At 36.2% G+C, this 19,605-nt stretch overlaps 1 protein-coding gene across 3 annotated transcripts in view; it reads left to right on the plus strand.

The window, feature by feature from the left end:
• The window catches only part of COG5 (component of oligomeric golgi complex 5), a 194,637-nt gene that overhangs the window by 132,658 nt on the left and 42,374 nt on the right, over window positions 1-19,605 (plus strand). For all 3 annotated transcript variants that reach the window (XM_067316262.1, XM_067316267.1, XM_067316272.1), the window contains exons 11-14: window positions 6,418-6,499; window positions 8,871-9,075; window positions 10,920-11,081; window positions 12,429-12,528. In XM_067316262.1, the coding sequence (XP_067172363.1) occupies window positions 6,418-6,499; window positions 8,871-9,075; window positions 10,920-11,081; window positions 12,429-12,528 (549 nt within the window). The remainder of the gene's footprint in view (window positions 1-6,417; window positions 6,500-8,870; window positions 9,076-10,919; window positions 11,082-12,428; window positions 12,529-19,605) is intronic.

Here is a 19,605-nt window from a genome sequence, read left to right on the forward strand (position 1 = left end):
TGCTTTTCACTTGGCTTCTACGAAATGAAGACCAAATCATGACCTTTCTGTCTTAGGCTATCAAAAGAGTTCAACTTTCATCATTAAAACACTAGGTTTTCACAGTAATTTATGCTTATATTATTGGGGAAGGACTCCTTTTTTTTCGTTTACAATAGAAAGATTTACTTAGGAGAGCCTTATCTTAAAGTACTGTGCTCTAGCCTATGTTCACCTATAATGCCCCAAGCTATGTCCAGCTCTGCTTGCTTGAGCTGGGGCAGAGAGCAGGATGAACTAGCACTTTCTAAATCTCCTGGCGTGGTCATTATTCAGTATTATCACAGCATTTGTAAGTGTTTTGTCTGGAAAAAAAAACCCAAACTACTGTGGGAAAGTTGCACAGTATTACTGTCTGGGCACAGTGTTGACCACAGGCATTTTATAGGTAATAGCTGAAGCTGAATAATTATACAAGGTGAACACTTTTCTTGCCAGTCGTTGACTGTGGCCCTGCTTCAGCAAAGCACTCAAGCACATTCTTAATTTCACATAAATAAGAAATACTGTGGAAGTCAAACAAACTGCCTGCATCTGTTATTCTAATAAGGGTAAATGTTGCTGAGTTATGGCTAACACTAATGATCTTTGTCCAGTTCATGTAAACAGTAGAGTGAGGCCTCCTGTTGAGAAAATTCATTGCTACTTTTGTGATCTTGCGTGCCAGACTTACTCTGCATGATTTACATGTTTAATTTATATGAACAAAGAATTCTTATGTGAACAATGTGTGTGACTGGGTACCTGAATTATAAACAGTATGAAAAAGGGTAAAATTCTAGTGTTTGGAATCTGATTTTTGTGTTTTTCCATTTGACTCTGCACAGATGTGAGTAGATTCCCAAGGAAAAACACTTTCAAAAGTAGCTAAGCCCTGTTTTCAGAAGTGATTTGAGTGCTTATATTAATTCATGTCTTTTTCAAAAGCAAATTTGTGTTTTGCTCATTCTGGCCAGCTGTGCAGTGAGTCCAGACTGCTAAGGGTTGTTCTCATTTATATTGCTGGCCACTTGTTCAGTTCGTCATTTCTGACAGCAAAGAACTGGCAAGAGAAAGACAGACCTAAGTTACACCTCTTGCACTATCTGAAGTTGCAGAAAGGCTACTAACTTATTTGAGTATCAGTAGAGAGTCTTGCCTGATCAGCCATATCTGTCCTGGGGAATAAAGTGGTCACTGGGCACAGGAACAGCAGAGACAATAATTTTAATTCCCAGTATGAGCTGATAGAGTAGAGATTTCAGTTTAGCAGTTATAGGACCATTTTCATAGTGGCTTCTTAGGAAAAAATAGACAGTTCCATGGCTGATCTTAACCTCCCAACCATTTTTTAAATAGTGCAAATTATGATTTCTGTGGTGATTCTCTCTGCTGTGAGATCAGAGTAAAGCTGAGAACACATAGTTCTGTCATTTCAAAAGATGCTGAGTTAAATGGATCTGATTTTGGGGGGAAATCCTGTTTTGCCATTATAATTCTCCAGTTGGTGGAAATTAATGTTCATAGATTTGATTCAGTTATATTCTTTAATGAGAAAAATATGCATATGTCAGCTTGAATCTTTCCTGTCCTGAATTTTAGATACCATCAATCACGGTTAAGGTTCTTTTGTTGAAGAAAGAACATATTGCATGAAAAGAGGAAATAGCATTATATTATATGCTAAAATGGAATAATTTTCTTCTGAGAGGCTTGAAATTATATCAGGATTTTGCCATACTGTGCAGTATGCAACTAAAACAGTTTTGTCCCAGATAGTAGTAATGTACCTCTTAACCTCCAAACCTCTTAACTTCCAAAGGCTTGTGTGTTCTCTGCAGTATTAAACATATTCATTGATGGTGTGTGTGTGTGTGTGGGGAGAACAAGTAATTTGGCACAATGGTGACCTTTTTCCAGTGTTGTTGGTTATGGAATAGGAAGCTGATGGAAAATGATTGCCACAGAGCTGAAAAGATAATCGGATGCAGTTCATTACTCATCTTGTCAGCTGCTCCTGCTACAAGGGATTGTATCACAAGATGTTAATCTGCCTGTGATTAGATTTCAAAGCAAGCATTTTTATTTTGGGGGGGAGGGGGACCTTGTAAGTAATTTAACTTTTTTCAATTTTATATAGTTCTCAGAAGCAAGAGAAATGGAAAAACTCTCGAATTGAAGTCTCAGAACAATAATTGATAAAAATATTAGTACATTTTTGTGGGTTCTGTTACAAAACCTGTGATGATGTGCTGCAAACAGCTATTTAATTGCAAAAGTTGTTCTTTTTAAGTTAATGGCGAGGTTGTGTATCTATTGAATAGTGAAAGTCCACTGTCACACTAGAGTGTGTACTGCAAGACACCAAGTATAGACACAAGACAGATTTGCACCAAAAAGAGTCCCTTCTACACATTGAATCACTAACGTGGATGCACCCAGTGTTCCCATACACTGTGTACTGGTAAGGGTATTTGCTGTAAGTGTATGGGAGGACCAAATTCATTGCTTACATGCTACAGAAGTAATGGTGACAAGAATGCAATTTTAACTGGGTCACAACTTCTGCAAGTATGACTCATTCAATGCAAGTCCCTCTTCCTTCTGTAATCCATAGCATTAGGTGGTAGGCTGCGACTGGTCTCTTCCCTGCCCGCATGTTCGGTCTGGTCTTTGTCTAGGCAAGATGTTATATTGTTAAAACCAATTTCTTCTTAACTATACCAAAAAGTAGGACCCCCCATACTTTTTCCTGTATTTTTAAGAGACACTTTCCCCTAATCTTGTGTGCAGGATGCTGCTTTTTGAGTCCCCAAATATGGCACCTTCATCAAGGCCCAAAAGTACAGTTCCTTTCTGCCAGGCCTGGGGTGTTGCTCAGAGCGCTATGCTAAGCAGAGAGGAAGGCTTACAAGCTTTCCGTTAGAAAGCCAGGAGGTTTGCTGTGTGCATTTCAGGCAAGCAGCACTGCTCTTCTCTCTCTCACCTTCCTCCTGCCCATCTTCATAAGCCCTTGAAGAGGTAAGTTGTCCAGTACAAGAGGAGGGACATTCCTTTACTTTTCCTGCTAGGCTGGAAAAAAACACTCTTCCTTTTGCTACCTGTTTTTTGAGTCATTTTGCAGTATTGATTATTGTCAAGTGGAATTGCACATTGTTTAAACAGTTAAATTATGATTTTCATTGCAATCTACATCCACAGAAATAATCTGCTGGGCAAAATACAGAAATCTGAATACTAGTCTGTTAAACTAAAGTTTCAAGAAATATTTCCACCTTCATTAGTTTCCTTTCTGAGTGACTAGACAACGGGGCTGTGTTATAAGCTGCTCTTCTTCAATAATTAAATGATTTCTCTTTGTTGGTTTTTCTTTTAAGCAGTGAGACACTTAGAAGTACTTGAGAAAATAATATATTGAGTTAATGTGTAATCAAAAGAAATTACAGGTTTAAACAAAATAAATACATGGTTTCTGAATGCTCATGATTGCATATGGCACTCTTTACACCAGCAGGAGTATCTAATGCTAATATCTTGCTCTCTTCCAATTTTGGTAACTACAGTCCACCCACTTGAATACCCCCTGGTGTTTGCGTAGGCAACATTATTCTCTAGTTCCTGCCACAAACTCTTACTTTGTGTACTATTAATCAGCAGCTATATTTCACCTCCAGAGCGACTGCATCTTAACACTGGAGAAAGTGAAATATCGTATCTTACATTACAGAAGCAACCTGTGATGACTCTGTAGATAGTGTTCTTAGCTGGTCTGGGGCATTAATCACTTTTTTTCCTAAACATTTTTGACTGAGTCAATCAGTATGAAATGTTTGAATTTTCTATGTAACTTTTCCCTTCTGTTTCTCCTCATACATAATGTAGTTGGTTAGCGAAGACATGAGGGACTTGTTCACTATGAAATTCTCCTACAGTTAATGAACACCACTTGCCCAGGTCAGAAAACACAAGTTAATGGGCAGAGACTTATTTTACCAATGTTTACATGACTACATATGTAAATATATATGCATATGTTTACATATAAATGTTACATACTTGCACATAAAAATAAAATGTTGTTACATGTATGTTAATGTTATTTGTTATTATGTTGAAACAGATGAGGTAGAAATGTAGATGTGGAGGGACTTTTTGTTTTCAAGACCATCTAATCATTTTATTTTCTGCTGAGACTATGACAGGTGTAGGTGGTTGTAGCAGTAATGAAAATAAGTTGTTTAAAAGTGATCTGTATTTATTTTTTCACATCCATTAGATTATTTAGAAATTGAATTGAGTTACCATGCTGAATAGGCAAACATTATTCCATGTTGGGACATGAGAATATGAAAGCTAATTAATTTACTGTATAATTGATGTGAAAGGTTATTTGTTTTATAGTAATTTTTGTGTGTTAAATATGAAACTGTGAAGTGAAGAACTGAGTAATTTGACATTTATGCTGTAGTAATAAATTTACAAAAACCAAAGCCTCTTTATGCATTGCACCTTTTGAGTCACTGTCTAATATTATCTTTTTTTGCCCATTTGTGAAAATCAACTACAATTTTACAGAAAATGTAAACATAACTGTAAAATAGGTTACTTAAGTTTCTGAATCCATCTGGTGTCCTCAAGCAGTCATAAATGAGCTTCCGTCATCTCAGCTTATCTTAGTTTTCTGTGTAAATTCTCAAACCTTTCTGCAGTAGGAGCACCTGCCCCCCCCCCCCCCAACTGCCCAACAGCATAAAAGATGTTCTGTCTTAACTCGTAACACCTGGCCCAGGAATTCCTCTTTCTTTGGATATCTGTAGAGGTCAGGGGTAGGGTTCGTCCTTGTCTAATCTGCAACCTGTCTATATCTAAACTGATAGTTACTGTTTCTCTGAGGGGCATCAGTTCTTTAAGATGATAGGCTGAAAACTTGAGTTTGAACTTGAAGTCTTTCAGTGACCAGATCTTTAGGTTGAATGCAGTTTTACACTGTTAATGTGTGGCTTTCTGTCTAAATACCTTCCTTGCTTCATATGTTATTGCCAATGCAAGGGAATAGAGTGCATTCTTTATTCCTTTGACATCTTAAAATGCAATTGAGTTTGGAGTAGCTGGTCTTCTTTATTTGATAGCTAATCTCATTGTTTTCGTGATGCTGGGCAGAAGTTGAATTGACACTTTGAAACAGCTTGTGTTTTAACAAGAGCTAAATTTTTTCATTTTTCTCATAGCGAAGTCATTGACAGTGCCAAAAGGCAAGCCGAAAGAATGCATCCCTTTTTGACAGTGATTTCAACATAGAGCCCTTTGCTCATATTTAACTGTTAATGTTATGTCTTGATTTAAAGACTTTGATATTTCAGAATGAGTCATGATGGAAACAGCCAAGTGCCAGCCTAAAATCTCTAGAATAGCTGACATTTGTAATCACTGTTGGGTGTTACACTTTTTCATTCTGAGCACTTTTGGCTGATTATTCTTAGTATAGGGATTTGGTCAACTTGGTTAATTTATATATGTAAGGTATTGACCCTAATGTAACCTAATGCAACCAAGAAAATGGTTCTGTCCAGAAAGAGCTTTGCCTTCCCACCAAAACCTTGGGCAATCTTGCAGGTATCTAGCCAGAAGACAGGATAGGATACCCATCATTATTTGTATTTTTTCCTGCCTCAAACACAAAGAGAGCAAAAAAGATAAAACAAAACCATGGCTTAACACCTTTTTTGAAGATAAATGAAAGATTTTGGGAGGAGTAACTAAGCAACCTGCTATTTCATGCGTATCTTCTTTGTAAGAACGTGGTACTTGGTTTCTGCTTCTGACAGCAAGCCCTGTTGGTGCAAGATGGTGAAGAGTGAGCTGCGAGCTTCACTATATCTCCATTTGTTTTCAGGTTTTTGGAACTCTAAATTCTCTTACTGTTCTGTGTGAAACAGAACAGCATGCACTGGTTTGGTCCCTAACAAGTGTTTGTAAGCATGTTGTAATGCCAATAACAATAATTGCTATGATTTAGTCAGCATGGGAAGCCTCACTGAATGAGAAGGTCATTCTAAAGCAAAGAGTTTTTCTAAAACAGATCTAGAGGTTTATTATTACTTTCTGTATTCATGCCTCTCTCTAAAGGATCTTTTGTCAGAGAGCTGGGAGGAGGTCTGTCAAATATGAGGGAAGAGATTGCATTTGAGAGATGACTGAAGCTTTTGTTTTTGTTTTCTGATATATTTTTCCTAGTTTTAAACTCGAGGGAAACTTCTCAAACTTCATCTACTTAGTTTTCATTCTCAGTAGTGGTAGAGCAGATTTGAAGGAAGCATTTGACTGGGAGCATTTGTGGTGTTTGAGAGTCTTTGAAAAGGATGTGTTTTGAAATTCATTTCTCTTGTCTCTTGCTACCAGGATGGCCAGTCTGATATTTTGTACAAATTTTGGTCTGCAGTAACTCAGACTCTTTCCTCTCAGTTTCAGGCAGCAACAGACTGTAAGTATTCAGTATATATGATTTGTAATGTGTTCTGTATTTATTTTGAATCTGTCATTTCAATAAGCCTGTTGTTCATTATCTCTTCTACTAAGCTACAGCAGTGGTTTCTACTCATTGCTGGGTCAATGAATTTACAACTACTTCTTCTTTTTGTAACCAGACAGTTTGTAATTGTGATCCTCTTAAACTATGACTGAGTTTTCAGAAAGAAATATCTTCTGTTTTATTAAGTAGTGATAATCTAATAGCAAAAAGGTAATTTTGCAACTGTATGTGGAGATATAAATGTTTGGAATGGTAGATTATATTTCTAAAAGTGAATGGGTTTGCCAAAATCATAAATACTAAATTGATTTTAAAGAACAGTACTTATCAGTCTTCAACAACAGAAGGCTATAAGTTATGAAAGTCTGATTTTAGCCATTTTTGGATACCTTTATAAATAGGAATTGAGTAACTTTAAAATTGTGTCTTGTCTAAATATGGAAAAATGGCTGACATTCTGACTATACACAATATTCTATACATATGTAATAAATAATGAGCAGATACAATCAAGGAAGATTAAATAAAAATCACATTATAAACATTAGACAGTACGGTTGCCAGTGCATAATAATAAAGCATGCAGTTGGACCATAAAGCCAAATGACTTTGGTGCTTTCATAAATATACCTTTCATGTTTGTTTATAGCTTATAAAGCTAGTCTTTTGCACACATAAATAAAGTGTGTAAGATTCGCATTTATCTTTCTGATCTCAGCTATTGCATTAGCCTTTTGAAACTTGGTCCTGCCCTGCTTTATAGCAGCGATATAATTTTGAGGAAGTAACTGCTTGATTCATGTTCAGTGGTTGCTAGGTAACTAGGTGATCCCAGAAGAAAATGTGATCAACTTGTGTTAAAACATATTAATTTTACTGTTTGCCTTATGCATACTTTATCGGCACTATGTACGTACCAGGAGTCTCATATGTTCAAACTGAACATGTGATAACTGTTTTCAGCACAAGGTTTTAAGACTGTAGAATTGTCACATCAGCTAATGGGATCAATCAACATTTCAGAATTAAGGTAACTTTTACATTTTGTCAGCAGTATGTCATCTGACAGCTATTCAAACATATTTTATTACTTCTGATTTTAAATGTTTTTTTTTATATAAAAGTTTAGAGAGAGCAGTTGGATTTTTACACTGGCAACTGCTGTTTTTACTTTGCTACATTTGAGCCTTGGGGAAATAATGCTTAGAACAAGTAGACTTTTATTTTTTTAAGTGATACACATTCTGTATGCGAATGTTTATTTTTTAACATGTAAATTCTAAGTGAGTGATCAACTGGCCTCAGTCATAGACCTCTGGATCATATAGATTGGAAGAAGACTAGACAGTATCAGGTAAGTGATATAAAAATATGAATTCATGACAGAGTTTACAGAGGGTGAGAATACATCATTGTCTGCTTTTGTGAGGTTGGAACAGACTTTATAAACATCATTTCGTGATCTAAAATAATTCTGTGTTTGACAATAGATGTGAATCCTCCAGTATTCAAAATTAGAACACATTTAAGTAGAAAGAATGGGCTGGGTGAACTGGGGCGAATGTCCAGAACCTGAAAACCTCTGGATGAAAGGAACAGTGTTAATCCCGTAATGTAATGGTGAAATCCATAAAGTATGAGTGATGTTAGATCAAGATTAATACCAGTCTTTGAAACAGTTGTACATTTGTTTCATTTCCTGCCACTTGTGGCAAGACCTTTAATGCTGAAAATAACACTGCTTTTTCTGTTGGCTTTATCATATTTTATTTGACAAGTGTAGGGATTGCATTTTTTAGGTATCTTATTTTAAGAAGTATGTGTAAAAGCACAGGCTTCCCTCATCAGATTTGGTAGTTTGGTAATAGAAGTTATCTTTGTCCTTTTCAAATGGGTATCTTGAAAAGCTTTACAAAACGATACTTTTACCACTGCTAAGCTATTCTTAGAAACTCTTTAGATTTAGTGAGTTGTAATCACACTTTGTATTTAAATGAATAATAATACTAATAATTAAGTTTGGTACCAAACAATTCATGACCATAATTACTATATTTATTGTATGAAATAAATTTTTCATGTCCAGTTTTTAAATTGTGGAATTCATACTGGTGCTTTAGATACTTAGCTTTGTCAGCTTCATCTATGGTGATAGCTCTTAGCCCTTTGAAATTAACTATAAATATTACACTAGTAATATTAAAGGTGTATTGATATTGTATATAATTCATTGATTTAAATGCAGAGATAGAGGTTGCTTATATGGATCAAATAAATTAGTTTGAACATAGCAATGCTTATTGCTTTCTGTTTTATTTTGCAGCCTCTATGTTTTTGAAACAAGCTTTTGAAGGAGAATACCCTAAATTGCTGAGGCTTTATAATGACTTGTGGAAACGCCTGCAACAATATAGTCAAAATATTCAAAGGAATTTTAACACAAGTGGAAATACTGACCTCTTTGCTGAACTGCAACAAATAGAAGAAGATACACAGGACATATTTATGCAAAAAAACCAAGATTATGAGTATGTATTATGAGCTCTAATGCGATAGAATGTAAAACTTTGCACCCTGTAAGAAAAAGGAATATTTTTAAGTACTTAGTGTTATTCAACTTGTCAAAGCAGGAGAATTTTAAAGACTTTTTTTGTTTTACTCATGTTTATTATTTTAAAACTATTTTAAAGCTGTGGGATTTTCATTACATTACATAATTAGCAGTGTTGGATTTTCTTGTCTTTCATAAAGTACCTGATAGTATTACTTTGAAATCAGTTTTATCCTTTAGTCTCTGTGGGGAAAATAAAAGCGAGGGAATGATTAAAATTCAGTTCTGTATATATTGCAGTTACTGCAGTAGCTTTCCCTTATTGGGGTTCCTGGTCTTCCTGGTGGACAAGTAGAACATGAGCCACCCATGCGCCCTTGCGCAAAGGAAGACCAACAGCCTTCTGGGCTACATTAGGCAGAGCATTGCCCGCAGGTGGAGAGAAGTGATCTTCACCTCTGCTCAGCCCTGGTGAGTACATCAGTGTGCTCAGCATGTCTGGAGTGCTGTGTCCAGTCCTGGGCTCCCCAGTAAAAGAAAGGCATGGACATACTGGAGCAAGTCCAGCAAAGAGCACAAAGATGATTAAGGGACTGGAGCATCTGTCATATGAGGAGAGGCTGAGAGAGCTGGGACTGTTTAGCTGGAAGAAGAGAAGGCTTGGAGGGATCATACCAGGGTGTATAAATATCTGATGGGAGGTTGTAAAGAAGATGGAGCCAGACTCTTCTCAGTGGTGCCCAGTGATAGGACAAGAGGCAATGGGAACAAACAGAAGTACAGGAAATTCCATTTAAACATTAGAAAACACTTCTTTACTGGGAGATTGGTCAAACACTGGAACAGTTTGCCCAGAGAGGTCTCCATCCTTGGAGATACTGAAAACCTGGCTAGACACAATCTTGAACAACCAACTCCAGCTGACCCCGCTTTGAGTAGCGGGTTGGACTAGGTAATCTCTGGAGGTCCCTGCCAGCCTCAACTATTGTGTGATTCTGTAATGAAAGTGCAAGTCATTGGAGCGTGACAGATATTCAGCTTGTAATGATACACAGTTTGTATGTTTATTACATCCTAGAAGAAACATGATATGAGTTGTAGATACTGGAAAGATTAAACTGAAAACAGGCTCATCAAGTCCAATAGGACTTTTAGACTTACATAGGATAAAATAAATATTTTAGGTGAGATTTATATTGGCTTAAATATGTTCCTGTGCAGTTAGTGGGAGACTTATCATTGACTTCAGTGGCAGCAAAGTAAAACCTCTGTCAAACTTTTCCGACAATGAGGTAAAATGTTTGAGAGAGTTGCTACTTACTCATTTTCACCAAGAGAAATAATAAGGACTGAAGCTTATTAAAGGTGGGTTTAAGAAGTTTATTTCTATCTGAGTCTTTCTGTAAGCATACATAGACCAAGAGAGGTTTTTTAAAGCTTTTTAAATATATCTTTGAGCACAAGCCATCTGCTAAAGAAATACGTGACTGCAAAAAGCTCTTTGATTGCAATTCTGGATATTTCCCTGGTGGTTTTAGCGTTGTCTGTCTCAAGAACAGCTTGAAGTAGGGATTCCACATGGGTCTTAAGGAAAGGGCAAAGAACTCTGTTGAACTACACAGAGCAGTTGTCTGAGTAGTTATGTAATGCAAGTGAAAAGCAAGCTGTTGTACCCTGTCCAAATATCTTCAAGTGTGTATGTTTAGAGAGCAGAAAGAAAAACTGGGCTAGATACTGCAAAGTTTGTATGGTCTGGAAAGATATAACAATGCTATTGTATATTTTAATTTAAAATGTAATAATTTTGCCTTATACCCACAGTCCAGAAAAGGCCTTGAAAGATTCACTGCAACCATATGAAGCTGCTTATTTGTCAAAATCCTTATCTCGACTCTTTGATCCTATCAATCTTGTCTTCCCTCCTGGAGGTCGTAATCCTCCTTCTTCTGACGAGCTTGACAGCATTATTAAGACTATAGCCAGGTATGCAGGTAAAATACATTGCAACATATAATTTCAGCATGTTTTTTCTCCTAAGTTATAATTTTAGAAATGAAGCAGTAAAAGTTAGCTTACTCTTTAATTATACAAATGATTAGTGTTAAAATTAAGTCAGGGTTTTTCTTCTGCATTTTGTTGTTCTGGAATAACTGGAATATTCATTTAGACTCTTCTGCATGTATACATGAGACATTTTACTGTTTTTAGCTTACAATACAGGAGAAACTTTAAACATATTTAAATGCCTGATATCTTAATTATTCTGACTATGTCAAAGAGAAGATGATAGTTGCTTGGCTGCAAATGATAATCCCTGATGTAAATAATCTAGTGGAGTGAAACAGCAAGATAATAGATGAATACAACTATTCTGGGTAGAACTTGTAAAATGAGATATTTAAATTATTAGTGGAGTATTTTCCCTGATAAGTTTTTGGTAAAGACTGGTCTGTATAATAGAACCTGAAAATCATGGGCAGTGTTCCTAGCGTGTGTAGGCAGGTAATACTAAATACTAAACCTTTGATACTGGGAGTTGCTAATGCTCAGCACCTCTAATGTCTGTTCTTGTAGAGAAAAAGGGAAAAGGCCATGAAAATTCTAAAACTTGATCTGAGTTTTCTGGAATGGCCTCTAGCTCATGATGTTTGGGGCCCTGCAGAGTTCTCAGAGAGGGATATATTCTGATATCAGGGTGCCTACTATCTCTCCAGTTCTCAGGGGAGAGGTTAATCTCATCACCAGTAGCATGATGGTCAGTCGAGATTGGCCTTGGCTGTGTCTGTGGTCTCAGTAGAGCACTTACGAATGCAGCCCCAGGTGATGGATATCTGTGGGGCTGCATGAACACGAAATATTGGAAGCAATTTAGAATTTTTTTCTTCTTCTTCAGTTTGTTCCCTGTCATTCCTTTGGGGCCTCTGTTACTATACCATTTTGCCTAAAATACAGCTTATTAGTTGTGTCAAACTAAGGCATCCCCTGGGTATTTCTGCACAGCTCATATTATTCCAGAGTTGAATGACTACGTATTCACCTGTAATGTTTGAAGACTGCTGCCAAACCTTGAATGTAGTTAATTGCAGTCAATATTTTTGAATGGAATTACTAATAGACAAGGTGATTTCACACTGAAGTGTCATTCCTAAACTTTGCTCATTTTTACCAGAACAGGAATACTCTGCACATAAAATTCCCAAATGGCTTGTTAAACTGTAAACTGAATTACAGTGCTTATAAAGCTTTGGTTATATGTATTACTCTCTCTAAATTGTTATGCCACATAACTATGTGTTAATAGTTAATAAAATTTGTAATCTTTACTTCCAGTGAGCTCAATGTGGCAGCTGTTGATCCAAACCTCAGTTTAGCTGTGGCAAAAAATGTGGCAAAGACCATTCAGCTCTATGGTGTGAAGTCAGAGCAGCTAGTAAGTAATTTTAAATTTCTAAAAAATCTTCCATTTTTCTATATAAAGTGTTTTCTTTTTTGTACCTTTACAATGTAACAATAATGCAATCTAGATAGACAAAATCATTGAATTAGCTTTCCATTGTATCTGGAAACATTTTCAGTTAAATTCTGCCTTCAGATAAACACATGCAGGTCTATTGACAGCAAAAAAAATTGTGTGTATAACTCCAAATTGAACTTGCCATATTGATTTAAAAAATTACAAAATTCTAGTGGTCTTCAAGTAAAATTAAGACAATTCCATTAAATTTAATGTTTACCAGCATTTGATAGTCCATCAGTTACATGATACATCTTCTTTATGGTGTTAAAACCTGGACCATTCGAATATTTTTTTTTCAGTATTTGCACCAGAATTTGGGCATGTTTTTTCCATGGTACATATTTAACTGACGCTTGATTTTGTATGTGTTTGCTTCTGTCACTTGCTTTCAATCATTTGTCATGTGCTGTTGTCTAGTGGGAAACTGAATAGAGGAAGGGGAAGGGCATCCCAAGGAGCCAACTGGAAGGCACAGTGAATATCGTCATATTACGAAAAAAGAAATTTTAGGATTAATAGTTCTCTAGTGAAGTTTGTTGCTGAAATTTTAATGCTTTTATTATGTAGAAATTAAAACTAATTTGTACAATATGCAGACTTGCAAGAAATAAGAAGCTACTTGTATTTATAACAAAGGTTTTCTCTTCAGCAGCTTTTATTCTGAAAGCAAACTCAGATTTTGGTGACATTCATTTACTATTTGGTTCATTTAAAGACAGAGATGCTTGCTAACAATTTTTCACAGCAAATGGCTACAAATATTTCAGGAATTAAGTTAGTAAGGATTCTGTTTACCTTTTAGACATGTGCTGTCTCTGAATGCCTATATAAAAATTGAAATCCAGTAGCAAATACTTTGTTTACCATGTCTATTGGATGAATAATATTGTAAGTTTGCAAACTAGTGTATGTAGAAGGAACATAGGTAGAACAGTCATGAAGGTCATAAAGAGTATTATAATTTAAAAAGAAAAATACATGTTTATGTTATTTTACTATATATTTAGACTGTAGTTATTTAGTTGGGTATTCCTTTAAAAACACTGAATCATGACTTCATATGACTTTATAATTTCAGAGTGAAGTTTGCTAGTAAAAGAAATCAGGATGTTCTGTAGGTTGCTCTACTCAACATGAGTAAAAAACCAAACTCTTGTCTATATTTATGTCTGTGTAGTACAAGGCAGATTAGCCTATACACTTCATTACGGTTCAGAATACCTTTTGACATTGTAGGTTATGTTAGACAATGGCATTAAACTGATAAAATAGACCTGTCTGCTGTACCTGTGAAAGCACTAAAGTCTGTTGTGCTCATCATCTCTGTTAGAACTTATATCTGGCCAGTGGCTTGTTCAAGAACATACATCATTTTGTGGTCAGCCAGCTGGCAAGTTCTTAAGAAAACCCTGAGAAAAAGGATATGCAGAATTAAACTGACAAGTATATGATTTTTGGCTTTATATTAGTTGATTTTAAACTAAACGAAAGCAGGAATAAAGGAAGCCTGAAGCTTTGAACTTATTGATTTGAACAACTGAAAGTAAAACTTAAAACTCTGAATAACCAAGAGAGAGGATTCCTTGAACTGGCAGAATGAACTTGAACTTGAATGCCCATCAAGAATATACCTGCAAATTGTGAAGCAATATAAGCTGTGTATTGCTTCTATACAACTATAGAAAATGTTTTCTTTCCTTACTGATAGCCATGCTAAAACTTTCAAAACTGGAGGGGCTCAACTCAGTTGCTGTCATAGGTGTATAGGTGCTATCTTCAAAGTGCTGAGATGTCTTGCGTGGCCTTCAGCTGCCTTTCCAGAAGGGCATTGCTCTCCCACATGTCCTGTGTCATATTTGCCAGCCCTGTAGACATAATCTAGCACATCTTCATGGTCTTTTGCACCTATTTTTAGGCAGCCAGATTGAGCCTGAAATGCCTACTGTGTGTAGAACAGGAGCTATGTTGGACAGCACTGTTTCTTTACATTTTAGTGGCATAGCCAAGAATGCAGTTGTCATTCAATCTTGCAATCCAGACTACAGCAATAGCTTTATAAAGCTGAGAAGAGTGACCGAATAATGCATCCATTGAGATGCTTGATTTCTGAGAGCTCTAGTAGAGCAGAGCTAAAGATGGAAATTAAATTTCCTGGAGGAATTCACAATTAAGTTTTGTTCCAAATTAAAACAAAAGAATCTCAAAACCTTCAGTGAAGGAAGATTGGGAGAACACTTTTAAGTCATATGAAATATTTTTATGTTTTAATTTTATAATATTGCCAGTGGATTTGAATGATGAAAAAATGAAATGTGCAGTTCTAAAAGTGTTGAAATGAGACATTCTGATGTAAGGAATTTTATCTTTTCAGTTCCTTCTGAATGAGATAATGATTCCACAAAAAAGGAATTCTATTTTACTAAGATAATTGGTTTCATCACTGTTTCTCCAGTTAGCTTTAGAGAGGAGAGATAACAAGAAAATTCTTATTCAGGACTCAAAGATTTCAGCTTTGAGTAAAAGCAGAATATAACAAGCTAGATTTATAGTGCTAAAGCAAAAACAAGTAAGAAAAAATGGCCTTTTCCTATGAATCCAAAATGGTTATTTCTATGACTTCTGACTTTGTAGCTTTGAATATTTTGCTTCTAAGATTTCCCCACACCAAGAACTAGTTATTGTTGTGTTTGAGATCAATTCTTGTATTAGCCAGTTCAAATGATTTCAAAGAAGGTGTAAATAACTTTTTGTGAGCAGTAGGTGGGTGTGATCTGCTGCTGGGTGAATCTTTAGCTAATCCATTGCTGATGGTTGATGTGGTTGGTGCATGCCATGAAGCATTCAAGAATTATTGTCCTAATTCAAGAATTATTGTCCTAATTGCACCTAATGTAATTGCAGATGTTCTTATTATACAGAGTTCCAAGGAATACTTATGTGTTGCATTAATAATAATAAAAAAAATCTGTTAATTTAAGAGTATTACCTTTTAACTCCCCATCCCATGTTTTGTTATGTGATGCTGGGGAACTGTGCTTGGCATATTCTCTCTGTGCCGTTATTATTTTATCTCTTCTTGTTCACCTTTTCCATAAATCAAGAAGCCAAAGCATCCTCATAATGATTACAGACATTGCAAGATCTCTATTTGGTCACTATTTCTACATCCTTCTTGTTTCAGATTGGAGGAGAGGTTATCAAATCTGATCATTGTATTGTAGATGAATAAGATTTGCCTTCTCTGCATTTCACATTCTAATCCATTGCTTATTTTTTTAACATAACTGCTGCTTACTGAGCCACTTTTTCATACAAGTGAGGTGGGCCAGATAAAAAAGAATACTAGCTTGCCTGTACTTCCTATATACACTTATGCATGAATCTCTCACACGAAACTTGGAAGCTGCACTTCCTGAAAACAAAGAAAAAGTTGAGTAATCATTTTGGTTGAGAATCCATGGTGTTTAAAACTCCCCCTCACAGAAATGTTGACCCATTTGTGTAATTTGTAGTTGAGAAGAGACAAAAAAGAGAGCTTTTATCTCACCAATCTATTAAATGCTTTCGATACAGCAGCAATAATTGCATGGCAGGTTTCGAGAGGTAAGGCTCTGCAATGATGTTCCATAATGAAGAAGTGAACAGTTTTTGGCTGTCCATTTTTGGAAAAGACGCCTGATAGATAGCAGAAATCTTTTGAATTCTTGCTTAATTTTGTCCATATGCCACTTTCAATCAGATTTCTGTTTTGTATGTATAAAAATGTAAATGATAGTCACCTGTTGAATGAAACCAAGAAAAAAATGTATCTCCCCAGTCAATTCCCTGTAATTTAGTCTTTTATGGAGCTGAACTTTGAATGTGTTTAAAATGTTATAATTCTCTCATAATTAAAAATCTTTTTGTTGCAACTTTGCAATTACTATGTTTCAGTTTGACTATCATTAGAGATATTTCTCTTACTGATATTTAGAACTGTTTGTCTTGCAGATGGAAGTCATGAAATGTTGAGGGTTAAAAGCTTTGGAATTTTGCAAGATTTTTGCTTTTGCCAACAAGGAGAAAAATAAATTGTAAGATCCATTCTCCTTATAGAGATTGAAGATGGAAGAGCCCTATTTGGTCATCTAGTCTAGTCCTTTCCCAGCACAGGAATATTCCAAACAGTATTTATAGTTGTTTTTTTTTGTTGCATTCTTTCTGCCTTTTGAGTGATGATTTCAGTTAGCTCATATATTGTGAGTGGTAATGTAAGTACTGTATGTTCTCTTACTTTTGTGCTATTTCTGCTCAGCTTTGCGTGTGGGCGGATTGAAGTACACTAACACACCCACCAGTTGCACATAGATGAAATGTGTTGTGCTCTGATCATGAAAATGCAGTTGTTTAGAGAAGATGCGATTCTCCCACTTTTTGAACCTGGAAGACCTCTTACTAATTTCCTCCCTAGAGTTATAGTCATCCTGTCAGACTATGTTTATTAATTGTAATCAGAGTCCCACAGCCATCTCTTCTGTCTTGCTATCAGTGTTGGGGTGGCTGTGTCTTGCTGCCTCTTCCCACCAGAAGGCTCAGCTGTCAAACACAAAATGACTGGTCATCTTTTAACCAATGAACAAGCAAACAATTATTTATGGGAACAGGATTGTAAAAATTCGGTTGCCCACTCGCTTTCCCAAGCAGGTGGGGATGATTATGCTATCAACTTCTGGAGATCTGAACTGTCTCAAAAATAATTGTTGTATTTGGGTGTGTAAGGGAATGCCAACATGATTTTGGCAAACACAAAATCACTCTGCTGTGCTCGCAGATGTCAGTGCACATTCTAGCTCTGCTCCAAGCCAGGGTGACTAGCTCAGGCTTGGCACCATGCTGAGCACAACCCTCTCATTCAGCTTAGAGCACAGGCAGAGCAAGTTCTTGTCTGCTTGAAGTACAGGCAAAGCAAGAAGCTACATGACCGTAGTACACTATGGCAGATTTGTCCTAAGGTTAGGGTAGATAAGGCTGAATCAGTGGGAGCTGTGATTTCCTGTGATTTGAAAAGGTTCCTAAATATGGAATATTTATATTTTATGGAATAATATGTTTTGGAAAAGTCTGCTTAAAAAGGGACCGCCAGACAAAAGCCTGCAGGCAGACAATGATAATGGAGATCTTTCCCACTTGCAAGCAGTCATAAAGAGGAAGCACTGAAAAAATGGAGAAGGAAAGTAGGTGTAATGAGGGAGGAAGGAAATAGGGAATTTGAATTGTTCTTTCATTCCCCTAACTAGATGTGGTTGGACTTGTGTGTCATATATCATACAAAAGTTGATGAATGAGGTGGAGGCCCAAAATAGGGGCTGTGGGCTGTACTCCTTGAAAGCTATTAATCTATCCTTTGCCCACAGCTCTTGGCAGAGGCTCGACTTCTCATCAGGGTTTTACCCTGGGCAGTGGGTGTGGGATTTTCTGATTATCAGATTTGCCTAATATAAGCCACTAGAAAATTTTTAAGCTCTGTACAGAGGAGAGAACACAATCCTTCCTAGCGTTTTGAAGAATTCTTCCCCTGAACTTCTTTAAAAAAAAAAAAAAAAAAGACACTTGGCGCATTTCAGATATATTTCAAAGTTAAAATGATAAAGACCCAGGAATAGAAGTACATTTTGAGAAGACAGATTAAAGAGATGACATGAGTGCCTCAAAAAGTAGAGTCTCCATACCAAAGCCCAAATAGTTGTCCTGTATTCTCAGAAGTCTTTGACTTAGATATTAAAGGGTTCTGGTACTGAACATGCCAAAAGGCAAAATCAGAAAGAGAACTTCACATTCTGATCACCAGAACAACAGACAGCTGTACATTTGGCACACACAGAAATGCGTATGGATTTTTCTTTGGTGAACTAGGTTTGTAGATTCTGTGTTGCTTTGGGGAAAAAGTCTACATCAGCTGATACACGTGATAGAGTAGAGAGTAGGCAGCCTCTTTCTCACTATCCTGGATCTCAGTAGTATATTGAGATTCATTTGCATTTGCTTAAGTAAATATCTGAGTTATGCAATGTTATATATGGTTTTAGAATGTACACAGACAGTAGAGCACTATGCAGCAATGTGCTAGTACTCAGCCAGGTACAAAAAGATTCTTAGGAAGTAACTGATAAACTTTGATTTAGGCCTATATGAATTATTTTTCAATGCAAAGGTGACACTAGATTTTGGATGGTGTAAAACAACTTTGAATATTTAATTATATTAAAGTTTAAATGTGAAGTAGCTCTGACGTAAAAATTCTGTGATTAAAACTAATATACGTTATTTCTAAACTTTGCTTGTTCCTGGGGTTTACTGACATCTACTTTCCAATTAACTAGAAATATACTAAGTAGTGTTACTGGAACTGTATTAGTATGAGGTATTATTATCCATTGTAAGATGAGTAATATGCATTTGATCATTGTTGTTTTTAATGCATTGTTCTTTAAGAAAGCAAATATCACAAAAGAGCATGAGACGAAGAAAAATGTAACAAATCATTGTCATTTAAACCCCTCCTTCAGAGTGAAATGCTGATATACCCCAGTCACTCTCTGCTTGTCCCAAAATAGTCTGGATTTGCTCTTAAGATAGAATATGAATGTGGAAAGAAAACATATAGCTGTCCTTCAGAACAGAAGAGGAGCATTTCTCTAAGGTCTACTGCTTATAGAAGTGCTTTAGTCACCAGAGTGAATGAGCTTGGTCTCATCTGTTTGAAGGTAGATTTGTATCATTGAAACTTGTTCTGATTTGTATTAGCCTCACTTCAGGGATCAGCAAAATGTGTCCTTTCTGCTACAGAAAGGCTGTATATTAAATTGTTCTACACTGTCACTCGACTGTTTTTGCTAATCTCTGGCTCTGTCAAATGAGAATCCAAGATCAATACAGATTTGTGACGGATGCTCAGGACTCCCATTTGCTGTCCTAGCTGTGAGCTTTCTAAGTCTCCAACATGGGACATAA

Source organism: Apteryx mantelli, chromosome 1, assembly GCF_036417845.1.
Source record: "Apteryx mantelli isolate bAptMan1 chromosome 1, bAptMan1.hap1, whole genome shotgun sequence".
NCBI lineage: Eukaryota > Metazoa > Chordata > Aves > Apterygiformes > Apterygidae > Apteryx > Apteryx mantelli.